Genomic DNA, 16199 nt, shown 5'->3' on the forward strand with positions numbered 1-16199 from the left:
GTGCTAGCTATGCTTAGCCCCTCTGCGAGCTTTTCCCTGGTTCAGCTGCTAGCTGCTGTTCCCATGCTGGCCGTCTCATGGACACCAGCTGATCCTTTGATTGCTGAGCTCAGTTTCCTCGGTGGGTTCTTCACCAGGACGTGTTTCCACGTTTAGCTCTGGTGACACCGTGCAAGGAACAGCTGAGTTGTGATGTCTGCACGGGAACATTCGCCATAACTAAGTCCGGGATAAGAGTGGATTTAAGTACTTTGGTTTATAAATAAACAGCACTCGTGGCCAAGGTAGGTTTAAGCAGAGCTGGCAACGGTCCTGCTAGGGAAGGGATCTCATCACCACATGGCCTGCTGTTGGACTTCCTGTCGCATGCTAATCCGTTAAGCCTGCTTTAGCTCCGTTAATTTTCCTTCTTCCCTTTTTTCCCCAATGGGCTGGCTCAGTGGCTCGTGAATGCCAGCGTCCCTTGGCCAAGCCCGTGCGTGCGGCTGGGCTGAGCATCCAGGCTGCCTTCCGAGCACCGGGTACCATGTGGCACAGCCCCAGGGATGGTGGTGCCTGAATGTGTCCCATTCTCTCTGTCTTACAGGCTCTGCAGTCTGCGCCTGAAGAAACTCACAGTGCTGAAAGAGCTGGACAAAGAGCTGAGCTCTGTGCTTATCGCCGTGAAGATTCAGGTAGGCTCCTCTCCCTGCTGCTGCCTGATGGCGGCGAGCCCGTCCTTGTGCCCTCCGTGAAGTGCTGGTCTGTGCATCCCTCCCTCTGTGCTGACCCCTCGTTCCTGTGTCATTTAGCAGCCTTGGGGAGATTTGGGCTCCCAGGTAGGTAGCAGTGATGTTGCAGGAATAGGTGCAAGCTGCCTGGTGCTGGTGGGCATCAGGGATGAATGTAGGTAGGCACTGGGACTGAGAGCATCCTGCCTCAGCCAAGGTTATGCTCTCAGGCTGCTGTTGGAAGGTCAGCATCCCTACCCCATTATTTCCAACCCCTTAAGCTAACCTTAGGTGTGGGTGCTTTCTGACAGCACTCTCTGTCTGGATTCCCATCCTGAGTGGGGCAGGAGGGCTGTGTGATGGATGGGGCAGCTCTGTTCATGCCTTCTGCTGCCATGCGCACCCAAAACAGTCTTACTGCTGCCTCAGCTGCCCTCCCCTTTTCACCATACCTCTTCTCTGAACCAGGGAGAAGGAAAGGCAGAGGGAGTTTGCCGCTGTCTCATACGTGCGGTCCAGCCCTCGCTGCGGCTGCTGGTGGAGAGAAGTCCTCGGGGGTGCAGCCGTATGCTCTGCCAAGGGACATCACTGGAGGAGCCTCCTAAGCGGGCTGCCCTCTCCGCAGCTCCCCTAACCCAGCTGGGGTGCCGGTGTCCTTCCTTCGTTCTTGTCAGCAGGCTGGGAAGCCGCTGATCCCATTGAACGCACCGTGGGGCGGGAGCTCAGCAGCTTTGCGCTCCCACAGAGCTCTTTGTGCTGCACACATTAGGACCTAAATCCTGGATTAGTGCTGGAAGCTACTGCGTTACTGGAGCTCCAGGAGCTGGGATTTGCCTTCATGGCAGGCCTGATTCGTTGCCCAGAAGGATCTGAAAGCTAAATGTCTGAAACAAGGGGCCTGGAGGGAGGAAATCAGGAAGGTGCTGTAGTCCACGCATAGTTTGTCAGCATCCTGCTTGGCTGGCTGCATGTATGGTGCCATGCAGGAAAGCTGAAAGCACTGGCTGTGCCCCCTCGATGTGGGCACTCGTGAGGGAGCGAGCTGGGCAGGAGAGAGCTGCCTGGCCACAGGAACGAGGGAACAACCAAGGCTGGGCTGCGGATGCCAGCAGCGCAGGGCTGGGGCTGGAAGTGGGCTGGCTGCATGGAGACCCACATGTCTGGGAGGGCTGTGCTGCTACCTGGGCTGCCTCCGCGGGCCTGAGCAGCTGCCTTGCCAGGGCTGTGACTGCCAAGGCTTCCTGGAAGGCAGATGGAAGCTGTAGGCAGCTTCAATGCAACCTGCCTACAGAACAATCTCAGATGGATCCATTCCTCCCGCTCCTCTCCTAGGTAACAGATGAGTCACACTTGCAAATAGCTGTTTGAAGGCTGCCCAGCAAGTGTTGCCATCTCTTGGATGGAAGCAGATGATGCATGCAGTTTGTGGAGGACCTGCAGCTTCCCAAGTAGGCAACTGGGGACTGGTGGAAAGGGCAGCTATGTTCTCTCCCATTTCAGTGGTAGCTCTGCTGGATTGGGGTAAGGCTGTCAGGAAGCAGCTGCTCCGAAAGGCACCTTATGTGGAAACAAGGCTCTGACCCTGCCTGGTGCTGCCAGGTATGCCTGGCTTAGCACCATAAAGGTGCCATTATCTCGTCTTGGCTCCATAACTGTGATTATGGTGTGAAGGGAAATGCAATTCTGCTTCTTGGCAGAGAGACATCATCGTTTGGGAACTCCCCATTTTGAGCTGTGAGTAGGGGAAGCTGTCAAAGAAAGAGGAAAAGAAGTCCCTGTGCTCCCAGAGCAGGTGCTGTGGGAGGAATGCAGCTGCTCACTGGATGCAGCTGGTGGCTCTGGTTCAGCCTTTGTTGGGTTTTCTGCCTCTTGTCATGAGTAGAAGGTACTTGCAGGGTTTTCTGTCCACACCTCACTTCACAGGGTTCCTTCTGGTCTTATTACAACTATTTGTTTGGAGATTTTCTACTCCTAAGCAATTCCAGTTACTCCTTAAGGAACCAAATTTCCTGATGATATTTAAAAAGTTGTTCTTTCCCCAAAAGCTTCTTCACCTCAAATTTTGGGTGGTGCTTTTCTGTCTGTTTTGGCCTGTTTTCAAGATGTGGCAATGACCGGGAGCCAGGTTTTTGCCTCAGTGGACAAGAAAAGGTCAACGCCTGTCACCTGTCGGGTAGTACAGGGCTTTCCTTTGCCGTAGCTCTGTCCTCAGAAGTAACATCTTCCTGAAGAATAACTGCACTGGGCCATGTAGCCTGATGAAAGACCAAATCTTTGGTGGAAAGCCTCTCCATAACAAACAGCAAACAGTAAATGTGTCAAAGTAAATGCTTGTAGCGGTGACCACCTACCATCTCAATAAAGAGCAATGCAGGAAGGAAGAGTCGGTGCGTTCTTGGCCAGGAAAGCTCACAGATGGTGAAGGGGATTAGCTCCACCTCCTCTCTTCCGTCTCAGGAAGCCTTTTCACAGGGAAAGCCTTACTCCTGGCATAGTTGCTGGGAGCTGTGTTGCAGACAGCTCTTGGAAACCAAGGACTGTTTCTGTAGAGCTTGTCTTTGCTGTGGAGTCGGTGAGAACTGTGACACTGCATTACTGCAAGGTGTGGAGGCCTTTCTCGCTTCCTCTCTTTAGTTTTTGGGTTTTTTTTTTTTTCTTCCTTTTTTAGCCTGGATAACATCAGCAGTGGCAGTGCAGGAAAAGCCTTCAACCAGTGCCACTCAGGCTGGCCTGACGCTGCTGCAGTTCCCATCAGCGGAGCACCGTTGGTACTCTCTGCCCATCACCACCTCCTTTGATTGCAGAAGGGATGTAACTTCGGTTTCTGTTACTGGGCTACCTGCTTTCTACTTGGCTTTTGGGACTGCTGACCCATTTGCAGCGGACACAAGGAGAGCAGGAGGCTCTAGCCTTGTGTTTCTCTAGGATTTGGCTCCATTGCTGAAAGGGTCTCTGGTCGTGGCTGACTTAGACTTCTGCTGGCCATGGCATCTTTGAGGCCTTTGGCAGCTCAGGAGAAATGCAGGGTTTGCAAGGTGGCTCTGAGAGATGGGACAGAGCAGAGCCTATGTACGTGGTGCAGTGGTCTGCATGCTCCAGCTTAGCTGTGTGCACTTACTGATCTTCTCGTAGGGTTCAAAGCGAGTCCTGAGATCGAATGAATATGTTCTCCCACCTGGAGGCCTGATGGAGACCGAGCTGGAGCTGACCTTCTCATTGCAGGTACCTTGTCACTCTCCTGGTGCTTCCCTCACACAGCATTCCTTGGCAAGTTCAGCTTTAGGGGCTGGCTGTGAAGGGGGCAGCCTCTGAGGAGGGCTTGGATCGTAACAGTACAGGTTGATGCTGCTGGCCAGCTGCTCCAGTGCTTTGGGGATTGTTTTGCTGGGCAGCGGGGATTTGGAGGGTAATGTAATGGTCTTTGAGCAGGCCAGATCCTGTTGTATATCAACACTGGGGAAGAGTTCTCTACCTACCCTTGTGCTGTGCTGAGCCCTGCTGTCATGCTGCCATCTCCTTATGCTTCCCTTCCCCAGTACCCACACTTTCTCAAGAGAGATGGCAATAAACTGCAGATCATGCTGCAGAGGAGGAAGAGGTACAAGAACCGCACAATCCTGGGCTACAAGACCCTTGCTGTGGGCATCATTAACATGGCTGAGGTATGGGGTGCTGGGATCAGGGGGGGGAGCTTGGCATGACCTCCCTGTACCAGTGCAGGAAAGGGAGCTCCGCTGGCTGGCAGGCATTCAGTGCTGAGTGCTCTGGCTTTTTTTGGCTCCCCATGAGGCAGAGGAGCGGGCTGCCAGTCACCTGTATCACCTGCCAGGGGGCTTGTCTGTCTGTCTGCCTAGGTGATGCAGCACCCAACGGATGGAGGGCAACTCCTGAGCCTCCACAGCAACATGAAGGATGTGAACATCCGAGTGGCTGAAATCAGCATCTACTCTTTGTCCAGTCAACCCATTGACCATGAGGATGGGAGTGTCCCCTCTGGTCCTAAAATCAAAGCTTCAGGTGTGTTAGTGCTCATCACAGACCAAAATGCAAACATTTTGGGTAGGGCATGGATGATGGTCTGCGTCCCCAAGCACCTGCCAGCAATATTGGTCATTTGGCCTTGACATTGTCGTGTTCAGCTGAGGCATCTGCAGTATCTGCTTTCAGATCGCTCACCAGACATTGATAACTACTCTGAAGAAGAGGATGACAGCTTCTCCTCAGAGCAGGAGGCCAGCGATGATGCTGTGCAGGGCCAGGTAAGGGAGGTCTGGTTTACATTTTGATCCCATCTCTTGGGCAAGGTCTCACATCTCCCTAGCAAACATTTGTCATGGTTTCAGAGGGTAGAGAGCCACAATACCTGGCAGCAGGAAGGACTGTGGGCTGCAGCCAAACCCAAAATGGGGCATGGAACTTTGGAGAGCTGCAGTGTATTTGGGTGAGCCACAGGTCTCACCCACGTGTCCTTGGAGCTGTCTAGTCTGCAGCAGAAATCCCCCTGCAGAACACTCTCCACCTTGCACCATGGATTCTCTGCCATCTGCCTGTGTTAAAAGACCAAAAACTGCCCTGAGCTGCCCTCTCTCTGGGAGATGATAAGAGGTTTTCAGAAGTAGAAGTGTGGGTCTGAAAATAGTCAGGTGGCAGAGCCATCCCAGCCCTGTAGTGAGTTGTGCCACTGCTGGTTGCTGTTCTCCTGTTGTGGGGCATACCCTCAAGGACAAGAAAGCCAGTAGTACCGTGCTCATCAGGAGCAGGGGCAATCCCAGATCCATTCAGCTTTGATCACATTACCTGTCCCACCATACCAGACTGATAAATCACAGCTCCGTGCTCTTGGAAGCTGTGTGTGTCCTCGAGGCTCATTCCTGGAAGAACATGTCTGTATGATCCAGGTTTCTCATTGGCTGCAGGAATCCCTGGCTTATGTACTTGGTTTCTTTTCTAACCCCAAAAGTCTAATCTCTGCTGTTACTGGACAAAGAAGAGCACTAGGGTCAGCATGCTTTATGTACAAGCTGTTTCTCCCTGCTCTCCCTCCTGCTCTGCGTTAGAGGCTGAGGGCAAGTAAGCAGGGACAATAAGCAGGGCTTGTAGCCGTTCTCCCAGGTGTACAGGAAGGGTGTTGTACTCTCTGAGCTAACCCTGGAGAGGGGAGGCCAAGAGAGGCACACATGGGCCATGGAGAGGTTGGTGAGTGCAGAGAGAAGAGTTTTAGATTGCAGCAGTGGCTGTTGCAGAAGGCTGCTGTCCCTCCTCTGGACCTTGCTGCCGCATTTCCTTCCTGGAGAAGGAGAGGCTCTAGGGAAGAAGGTCTGTTTGGGGAGAAAGCTAAAGGGGGAGAAATAAGGTGTGTGGAGAAGGGCAGGAAAAGTGAGAAGCAAGGCTCTGGGAGCAGAGTGGACCAAAGCTTTTCAAATTGGGAGGTAAGTGTGGGGCAGGAAGATTCGAGGAGATGCTGCTTCATGGAGCATCTAGCTCTGATGTTCTGTGGTCTCTTGCCTGCAGGATCTGTTTGATGAAGAGGATGACTTAAGGAAAACCAAGAAGGCTAGGAGGAAAATGATCCGAACCACATCAATGACCAGAGTAACATCCACGTTTCCAATGTGTTCAAAGCAATGGAAAAGACTGAATTTCTCCCCTCCCTGAAGGGAACGGGATTGGGTTTTGGGGGGCAGGAGGTACTGGTACAGAGCAGGTGGCAGAGCCCTTGGTTCTGAGCAGAACAGGAAACCATCCTGCCATTACTGAGGTAGCTTGTTGCTCATAGCCATACCACAGCTTGTGGCCTGTACTATGCTTAGCTTGGCTTTATGTAGATTGTATTCTGTGGCTTCTGTGACATGATCTCTCACTAATTGAGGAGAAGGAAGACTGCTATGAGGAAGGCCATTAGCAGCCCTTCTGCTGCCCTGGCAGCCCCCTGATTTCCAGGCATTTCCTTGTCCCTGTCTGCATAAGCCCTGCAGATCCCTGGGTGCCTTCTCACTGAGTTTGTTCCCCTTATTCTCTTGATTGAAAGCAGCATTCCTCAAAGAGGTGTCCTGGGAGAAGGGGATTTAAATGGAGAGGAAGTGCTATTTCAGCCTGTAGCAAAGAAAGTCAGAGTCTTTACGAGCACCCTCCGTTGTGCTCATATACAGCAACTTCCTGTGCAGTCCAGAGTTAGTCCAAATCCAACAACAAGTTTAAGGAGGAAGGGAGATTGCAGCTGAGCATGGGCCTATAGACCCAGAAAAGTACCAGTGGCCTGTTAAAGACTGGGGGCTGTGCATTAAGCATCTTGAAACTTGTTTTGATAGTTTTGCTGATCTTTATTTCTCTCCTTTGTTTTGTTTTAGCAACCAAACTTCAAGCAGAAGTTTGTGGCTTTGCTGAAGAGGTTTAAAGTGACAGAGGAGGTAAGAAGCAGAAAGGCTGACCCACCTGGCAGCATCTCTTTGCAGATGTGTAGATATCAGAGGTGCTGGAGGTGCGAGGCATGAGCTGCAGCCACTCTGGAGTATTCCCAAAGGTGTTGTGAGATATAGCACAGACTGGGGCTTGGACTTTCCAAAGCTTTCTACTGCAAGAAGGCAGCTCTGAGCCTAATGATCAAATCCAGGACACCTTCCAAAAGTTCTTGTTGGGGAGAGTGGCCATGCTTGGAAGGGTGCTGTCATACACTGGCTGCGTACCAGGAAATGGCATTGCAGGGACTGCGTTCAACCTGCTCATCACTAAGAGCAGCCTCGTATCAGCATTTGGGTAGCTGGCTTAGGCTGTGAGCCTGCTGTGAGCTCATGGCACTGCTAGTGGAGCTCTGCCAAGGTGTCTGAACTCCAGGGGCTGTGGCTGCCTGAGATTCCTTCAGATGTCATGCTCGTGGCAATCTCCTGTGGCCAGTGACAATGTCACTTGCTCCTTTTGCAGGCTAGATTTGGCTCCCTGAGGTCAGAGCTGCAGCGCTGCTAGGAGGGAGCCTGTGCATGCCTTGTCTGGAATGGAGGTAACTCTGTATCTCTTCATTGCCCTCTGGGCTTGGTCCCACAGGTCCTGGATTCTGACCCTGTAGACCAGACCCAGGAGGTGGAGGAAGACCTGGGCTTGCTCTATGACAGCCTGGAAGAGTGCAACAACAGTGACAGTGGCCCAGAAATTGAGGACAACGAGAGTGTGCACAGTACACCCAAGCCCACCTTGAGGTAAGGATCACAGAAAGCCACAGGCCGATAACACAGTCCACGGAGCCTGGAGGAATGCTTTCTGATGCTTTTCTGTTGCTTGGACTAATGCAGGCATTGTCCCCCCTCTGCTCCCATTGCCACCTTCTCTTGACACATCTGAGCTCATCCCTTTCATATCCTGTTTAAAAACCATCTCAAAACTGCCCATTAAAATTGTGTTCGTTCATATTTAGTTTCATTTAATTTCCTCCCAGTCCAGCATCTGACACTGTTCCTGATCTGCTGGAAGAGTTTCTCCTTGATCTAAGCCCCTGCTGTTCCCAGCTCTGATATCTTTCTGCTAACAGTCCTGACCGTCTCAGTTTCTCATACCAAAGCATGCCTGTCTTTTGAGTGCATTGTCTCATGACTGCTAGGGCTGGTTCCTGTGTCTCTGTGGGGTCTGCATGCAGTGTTCCAGCCAGAGGTGTATGGCTAGCAACCATCAGTGATGTTCCTCATCCTACTTAGTCTCCTTGTGTACCTTATGGCTTGCCTTGCCCTCCCAAACACTGCTGACTTTGGCACAGAGGTCTCCAGTGGACCATGCAATGGAACCAGGCTTTTCTCCCACGTGTTCCGCATTCACCTGGCCTCTCTGCTCCTGGCTGTTCTGTTTCTGTGCTGTCCTTTTGTGACAAAGTTGCCTTCTATCTTCCTTCTGCTTGGCTGCTTCACAGTGCCCCAGGTCTCTTCTAGCCAAGCCAAGATTACTTGTCCTTGTTGTTTCTATAGTTAAGTGTTTAAATCTAGTTTGGAGTAGTTTGAATCCCTGCTGAAGGTACTCAGCAGGGTAGCAGGCTTGGTCTGCGTAGGCAAGATGTGTGAAAACTGCTGGATTCAGGAAGCACTTCGAGGCACTGGGGAAGGAAGAGGAACAGTGGTCATATCCCTCAAATCTACAAGCTGTTGTAAGAAGATGGCAGATGTGTGGGCAGGAGGGACCTGCATAGGTGGTCTGCTTGGATCTCTAGAAGGAATTTCATGTGGGCTCTCTCCCAAGGCTTTAAAGAAACAAAGGTGCTGTGAAAGAAAAAGGAAGCTCTCCTTTTGGTCAGACAGCACTTAGCACACATAACTATTTAAACTATGTAAACTGAGAGAAAAGTCTGTTAAGAGTGTTTAAATGTAAGACCTGGCTCTGACCCTGCAAATCCCTACTTGCAGACATCTGCTTTCTGGGAAAGCATCCGGGACAAGTGCTGGTTTGTGCTTGCACCTTACAGCCTTCCTTCCTTGGTCATTTGCTCTTTCTGGTAGGGAACCCTGTTATGCTGTGGGCTGCTTTTCAGCCCATTCAGTGTCCCTAGCTTGGTTTGCTTTCTGTTGTCTCAGTTTCTGGCAGTGCTGAGTGTGTATCTCTTTGAATTCCTGTTAAAGGCTCTGTACTTTTTTTGAGTAGAAATGAGAGCCATGTATAGGCTGTGTGTTTCTGATGCCCCGCAGAGCATTCCCACCTTTGTCTGAAGACCAAAAGCAAAGGAGCAAATGTCTCCTTAGGTTCTGAGAATGTGGATGGGGTGAGGTGGTAGTTCCTTGGGAACAGAAAGGCCGTGCAGAAAGCTTACATAAAGCTGAACCTGCTGAGGCTCTGTCTCGATCATACCAGCAGGAGAGCCTCTACGTTGCAGAGCAAGGAAAGCTGAGGGTTGCAGGAGAGCTCCGTGCTGAGTGTGATACATCCTGTAGTGATGAAAGCTGCTGGATTGCAAGCCAGAGGAGGACAGACGGGCACAGCTTGATTGGGGCAAGGGGGAAACAGCCCCTTTTTAAGGGGGTGCTGAAAGCTAGGCCAGAAGTATGCAATGCAGTGCAATGCAGAGGCATCCAACCTAACAAAAAACAAGGCATGAAAACACCTGTTTGTTGAGGTGGCAGTGACATCAGGGTGTGCCGTGTCCTGGTAGGATTACTGGAACAGTACAAAGGAGTGTGAGAGAAAACTCCCTGCAATTCTTGTGGCTTGTGTTTTTAATGCAGTCAGTATGGATCAAATCATTGGCTGAGAAAAGGCAAGGGTAAAACAAAGGCTGCACAGTGTGGCGACAGTGCCTGAGATCCTGTAGTGGACATTGGAGGGGTGGAGAGAGCAGAAACATGCTAATAATAGGAGGCATCAGTTATCCTTGTGTGAGCTGGGGAAAAGAGGTCATCAGGGCACAAAGCTGACTCTAAATCTGTTGCTCTTGTAAATGACTGCATTGTGAAGGAGCTGGTCATGGAACTAGTGAGGGGAAATCAGCCAGGACTTCTCCCGGACAGTGTACAGACACTGCTGCTGAGGAGCTGCTCTGTTGTGGGGACCATCGCTTACTGCATTGAAATGCCACTGTAGGAGCAGTGAAAGCAAAGAACCCAGCAAACACTGTTGTTCCTGGAAGCGTGGCGTGCTGCACGCAAATAAGGAGATGTGTTTGAAGGGAAGCAGCCAAGATGTTCAGAAGCCTGAGCATTCTGCAGGTAACCCGCAGAAAGTTGCAGGTGCATCCAGTTGAGAACAACAGAGAGCAGTGGCAACTCTGGCCAAGTCCTAACAGCTGTGCCCACAATGTTGCAGCCAGCAGAGCCTCCAGGAAACTGGAAGCGAGCGTCGTTTGGTCAGGCTGCTGAGCACGTGGGTGTCTGCCCCTGTGTCCCACTAGGGACCCCTTTGCAGTGCTCTGTGCTTGGGATAGGCTGGCGGGGGCGTGCTGGGATCGCGGTGACTTTGTTCCTCTCTTATTCCTGCCTTTTTCTCTCCCATCTGTCTGTCTGTCCGTCCGTCCGTCTGTCTGTTTCTCTGCAGGCGTTTCTTTGAGGGAGTCTCTCATTCTGGTTCCCAGACTGAGATCGGCAGTCTGCACAGCCAGAAAGGGCAGGACCAAGAGTCGGGCAGCCCTGTGAGTTACACCACCACCACCACCTCCTGCCCCTTCCCTCCCCGGCCAGCCCAGCATCCCCTCAGTGCCTGCAGCTCCCTCTGAGACCGTTCCTCCCAGCAGCGCCTGCCTGGGGCTGCTCCTTCCCTTCTTTCCTCTTCTTTCTCCCAGTGCAGGCAGACAGGTAGTGATGGCCTTTCAGGCAAGGCAGGGGGATGTCCTCTGGGGCTGTCCCAGAGCGCGGGGGCATGTGTTCCGCGAGGTCCCACAGCAGGCATGAGTCATTCCCCACACAGGGCGCTCCATCCCGCTCTGATCCTGCTCCCTGTCCCCCAGGGCGAAGCAGAAAAACGGAAGCCAGGAGCGCCACGAGCACAGGAAGAGCCAGGAGCCGAGGTCCCTGTGGTGGTGAGTTCAGCATGTGGGGCTGGAGCGAGAGCGGGAGATAGGGCTGCAGGAGATGCAGCCCTGAGGCCCTGCAGCCTTTGCTCTCCTGTGGGATCTATCCTGGATTGGGGTCCCCGTGGGCATGTGGAGCATGGTGTGTGCAACATGACCATGTGTGGCCCTCAGGAGCTGGCTGCAGAGGAGCCGTGTCCCCGGCTGGCCCCCCCTGAGGCTGCCACCAGGGAGAGCAGCGTGGACAGGCTGGCCCAGCTGGGCCCCGGAACCAAATCTGAGCTCCCCAGTGCTGTGTCACCCAGGTAAGGTGGCTCTGGGCCCGGGGCCATTGCTGAGAAAGCTCACACCGACACCTCACAGTGAGCAGGGCAGTGGTGGAGATGGGACATCTCCCCTTCCCGGTGTCATGTCTTCTGCTTCTTGCTCACAGCAAGGCAGAGAGCAAGCAGTTGTGGCGTCCCCGCAGCACCTCAGTGAAGGACCGGCAGAGCTCCAAGGGACAGAGTGGCCGCACCAGCAGCCTGGACAGTGAGAGCTCCCCGGACTCGTGGCACAGCACCCAGGTGAGGCCCGGTGCCATCTCACCTGATGGTGACCTGACTGCTGAGAGCCCCGATGGGCCTTTTGTCACAGCTGCCCACAGCTGGGGCACCCTGCTGGGCTTAACCTTGGTGGGGATGTTGTCCTAGGTGCCCCGAAAATCTGTTTATGATCAGCTGAACCAAATCCTGGTCTCAGATGAGCAGCTTCCAGAGAGCATCGTGCTGGTGAATGTCGCTGAATGGCAGGGGCAGGTGAGTAGAGGCAGAGGGAGAGCTGGATGTGTGTGGGTCCCACAGGCTTGTCTCAGCTGTGGCAGGGTGTCCAGGGACCTTGGCCAGCTGTGCCTTTCTCTGCCCAGAGCGTGGCCCATCCCTGGGGAACACAGTGCATTCGCAGCACTGAGCTACATACTTAAGTCTGTCCATTTCCTCCATCATCTGCCATATGCTGATGTTGCTGGATCCTCAAGGCATGACATCCAGAGAAGTCCCAGAAGGGACAGACTGCGTGCCTTGTGCAGTTGCTTTGTGCTCAGGGCTTTGTTGGATACCTCAGGTGAGGTGCTGCAGTCCCCCTGCTGGCACTGGGCTCTGGGGAGAGGAAGCAGCACAGTTTCCAAGGCAGGCTTTGTGACAGAAGAAAAACTCCTTGGGTCGAGGCATGCTGCATGTCCACGCTCTGCCTCTTGTCCTGATGTGGGGATGCTCGAGTGCTCAGCCCAGGATGTGCTGTGCTCCATCCCAAAGGGGAGTGGGGCCCGGGCAGGTGCTTATCCCAAGTCCTCTCCCTTGGCAGTATGTGAGCGAGCAGCTCCAGGCGCACAAGCAGCTGGTCGTTTCCACCTGCTCAGTGGCAGACATCCAGGCAGCCTTCAACACCACCGTCTCCCGTATCCAGCGATAGTGAGTATAGCTTGGGCTTGGTCTGGCAGCTCCCTCTGGCTGCCAGGAAGGGTGCTGGGTGCCTTTGGGGCTCAGTGGGATACTGGAGCTGTGGATGCAGCTATAGGAGCCGGTGTAGGCCTGGGGGGAGAGCAGGAGATTCCAGCCCACGTGAGCTGGGAATAGGCAGCAGCAGGGTTCTGGTGCTAGGCACGTTCCCTACCCTCGTGCTGCTGCATGCTTATTCTAACGGGGAGTCCGTCACAGTCTCTTCTCTTCTCCCTTCGGCAGCTGTAACTGTAACTCCCACATGCCCCCCCCAGTGAAGGTAGTTGTGGCAGGGGATCAGAGCTACCTGAGTGTTGTCCTTCGGTTCTTCGTGGAACAGCTGGCCAGCAAGACGCCTGACTGGCTCAACTACCTTCGTTTCCTGCTGGTGCCACTGGGTGAGAGCTGCCACTGGACTGGCCACCGGGATGCCCTCCACCATGCTGTGCTCCCCTGCACGGAGCCAACACTGCTCTTCTCCCCACACAGGCTCTCACCCTCTCGCCAAGTACCTGGCTTCGGTGGATAACAAGTACAGCACTCTGTTCCTGGACACAGCGTGGCGGGAGCTGTTCAGCAGGGCTGAGCCCCCCACTGCAGGTGAGGAGTGGGGCTGCTGGGGCTGGCGGTGCCCAGCTGTCCCCGGGGCCCTCACTGCTCCCTCTGCCTGCAGACACTGTGGACATTGCGGGCCGTGTTGCCCAGTTCATTGCTGGAGCCAGCCTGTCTCACCAGCTGCCCATCTCCGAGGCCATGCTGACCTACAAGCAGAAGAGGTGAGCGTGGCCTGGGGGTGCCTTGTGCAGCCCCAGTGTGGGTTGTGCCTGGGACAGGGCTGAGGGAGATGGGGGATGAGCTGAGCAAGGCCACCTGCTGCCCCCTAACCCCTCTGTAGCAACTGGGGGCTGTGGCAACCCCAGCAATGGGGTCTGACCACCTGGGCTGGGCTGGGCTGAGGGCCGCCAGCCAGCGCTGTGCTGCCCGGGGGTTGGCGCTCGTGTTCCGGCTGCACTCTCACCTCTCCCTTCTCTTGGTTTCTGGCACCCAAGGAAGAGAAGTCTCTATTTTGATTTTTATATCAGGTATTGGCTTGTGCTTGCTGTGCCGCTGCCTGGCCCTCCCTCCCCCCTCCTATGTGCGTCCACCCCCTGTGCCGTGCAGAGGAGCCATGGCCCCAAAACGGGGCAGGGCTGCCCTCCCGCATGCCAGCCTCTCCCAGCACCAGAGGAGCCAACTCCTTGCCTCCTTGTGTAGTGTGCCCTGTGCTGCCATGTCGGGGACAGGGAGTCCCATGGGAGGGAGGGCAGAGAAAGAGGGTCCTGGTGGCCAGGAGCCAGCATTGGCCCCTGCCAGTGTGGGGGTCCCAGGACTACTAGGTTGGCCAGCATGGCAGGCATGCCCAGCCCCTCACCAGCCTCTCTTCCTTGTGCAGCCCTGATGAGGATTCCTGCCAGAAGTTCATACCCTTTGTAGGGGTAAGTGTGTTGAGGAGCCAGCAGGCAGCTGGGCTCCAGGGGGAGAAGGGGCAGTGCGCAGCCCTGCTGGTACCAGCACTGGGGACCATCTGACTTGTCTCTCCTTGTAGGTTGTGAAGGTGGGCCTGGTGGAGCAGTCCTTCAGTGCCTCTGGTGAGTTCCTGTGAGCCCCCAGTTTGTGCCTCACCATGGTGAGGTCCCGTCAGTGTCCCCCTGAACCCCTCGTTTCCTCTACAGTGGACTCAGATGATGCCACAGCCTGCACCCCTTCGCTGCTGAGCTCGGTGCCAGCTGCTGGCAGTGCATCCCCCTATGGCAAGGAGACTGTGAGCACCCCACCACCCTCCCCATCTGTCAGCAGCGGCCTCTCAGGTGCTGGGTAAGGATCTGGGGCTGGCGCAGGAGACTTGGAGGTGCTCTCTGGCCAGGCTGCTGCATCCTAGGGTAATGGGGCCAGTGTGCTCCCAGGGCAGGCTGCAGCTGGGCCATGGGGTGCTGCCCATCTTCTCCAGGTCTTTGAGCCCTGGCGTGGAGGTGATGGGCCTGCAGGTGGACTACTGGACAACGCAAGGGCTGGATAGGAAGAAGGAGGGCGAAAAGCGGGAGACGGGCATCAAGAACACACTCAAGAGCAACTTCCGCTCGCTCCAGGTCAGCCGCATCCCCGGCGTCGGGGAGCTGGTGCCGCCCAGCACTATGGCCATGACTGTGGTTACCAAGGAGAAGAACAAGAAAGGTAACTCCCGAACCCATCCTGGGGTGCTCTGCAGTGCAGGGCCACAGCCAGTTGCACCAAAGGCAGTGGGAGGGCAGGCTGAGAGAAGGCAGCCTTCCCTGGGGTGAGGGCTGCCACCCACTGCCCAGTGGGTACGTGCTAACGCTGGCATTGTGTCTCTGGCCCTCAGTGATGTTCCTGAGCAAGAAACCAAAAGAGAAGGACCTAGAACCCAAAAGCCAAGTCATCGAAGGGATCACACGCCTCATCTGCACAGCCAAGCACCAGAACACCATGCTGCGAGGTGAGGACAGGCATTAGCCTCTAAGGACACCCAGCCAGGCAGCCCTGGCTGCCTGGGGTAGGGCTGTGCCTTACTGTGCCATCTCCTGTCAGTCTCCATAGATGGGGTGGAATGGAACGACGTGAAGTTTTTCCAGCTGGCAGCACAGTGGCCAACACACGTCAAGTATCTCCCCGTGGGCATCTTCGGCTACTCAAAGAGCGTGTGAGATGCGGTGCAGTCCTGAAGCAGAGCTGTGGAGGGTTTATGGGAGGAGGCACAGAGACAGAGGTGCTCCCATGCCCCTGTTCCATGGCCCTGAAGAGGGAACACCACACCCACACCACTCCCTGTGAGCCAAGATCCATGAAGGTGAGGCCGCTGAGACTGGGTCCGTGCATCCTCCGCTACCAGCCAGGGCACCACGCCATCTGCCTCCCCTGCCCCCCACAGCAGCCTGGGACAAGGGCTGGCACCGGCCACGAGCCTGACTGGGCTTTGGGTCCCCTCTCCCCCAGCTCTGCAGCTGCCAGGGCCCCAGCTGGGCTGGGCCTGGGCAGTATCCCAGCGCTGGAGCCAGAGTGGAGCTGTGCAGGGTGGGGGCCAGTGCTGAGCAGGGCCCCTCCACCTGCCCTTCACCAGACCAGGCTGCCAGGCCTGCCCCATGGGGCTGAGCCTCAGCAGTTCCCCTGTCCCTGTGCAGCCCCGGTGCTGCTGCCACTGTCACGTCCATGTCCTGGCCAGCCCTGCCCCCCCACAGTGCTGCCAGCTGGAGGTAGAGCATGGGGGCACCTGGATTTTTGTTGGTTTTTTTTTTGTTGGTTTTTTTTTTTTTTTTTACAAGATTCTATTTTTTTTAAATTTATTGTACGGTTACTTTTCAGGATTAATTTTAATAAATTAATGCTGGTACCATTATGGCAGGGCTGTGTAGTTCCCTCTGTGCCCAAGGGCAACAATGCAAAGGCAGGTTGGCTCCTGCTGCCCCTCCAGTAGGTAGGGCTGAGGGTAACATCTCTCCTCGCAAGCCCAGGGTCAGCTGCAGCTCTCTTGACACGTTAGCAGATGTGCAG

At 54.8% G+C, this 16199-nt stretch overlaps 1 protein-coding gene across 1 annotated transcript in view; it reads left to right on the top strand.

The window, feature by feature from the left end:
• LOC306959087 (phosphofurin acidic cluster sorting protein 2-like) overlaps positions 1–15355 on the top strand; it is a gene marked incomplete at both ends in the record, with an annotated part of 42708 nt that extends 27353 nt beyond the window's left edge. Inside the window, 24 exons of the mRNA XM_079550778.1 lie at positions 587–674; positions 3843–3932; positions 4247–4372; positions 4565–4727; positions 4878–4969; positions 6222–6302; positions 7058–7117; positions 7749–7900; positions 10707–10800; positions 11116–11187; positions 11353–11483; positions 11612–11744; positions 11871–11975; positions 12520–12626; positions 12897–13051; positions 13143–13253; positions 13327–13429; positions 13703–13735; positions 14086–14128; positions 14239–14281; positions 14366–14507; positions 14641–14864; positions 15034–15147; positions 15240–15355. Of these exons, the coding sequence (XP_079406904.1) occupies positions 587–674; positions 3843–3932; positions 4247–4372; positions 4565–4727; positions 4878–4969; positions 6222–6302; positions 7058–7117; positions 7749–7900; positions 10707–10800; positions 11116–11187; positions 11353–11483; positions 11612–11744; positions 11871–11975; positions 12520–12626; positions 12897–13051; positions 13143–13253; positions 13327–13429; positions 13703–13735; positions 14086–14128; positions 14239–14281; positions 14366–14507; positions 14641–14864; positions 15034–15147; positions 15240–15355 (2578 nt within the window). The remainder of the gene's footprint in view (positions 1–586; positions 675–3842; positions 3933–4246; positions 4373–4564; positions 4728–4877; positions 4970–6221; positions 6303–7057; positions 7118–7748; positions 7901–10706; positions 10801–11115; positions 11188–11352; positions 11484–11611; positions 11745–11870; positions 11976–12519; positions 12627–12896; positions 13052–13142; positions 13254–13326; positions 13430–13702; positions 13736–14085; positions 14129–14238; positions 14282–14365; positions 14508–14640; positions 14865–15033; positions 15148–15239) is intronic.
• Positions 15356–16199: the final 844 nt, after the last annotated feature.

Source organism: Tetrao urogallus (assembly GCF_951394365.1).
Source record: "Tetrao urogallus genome assembly, chromosome: 2".
Taxonomy (NCBI): domain Eukaryota; kingdom Metazoa; phylum Chordata; class Aves; order Galliformes; family Phasianidae; genus Tetrao; species Tetrao urogallus.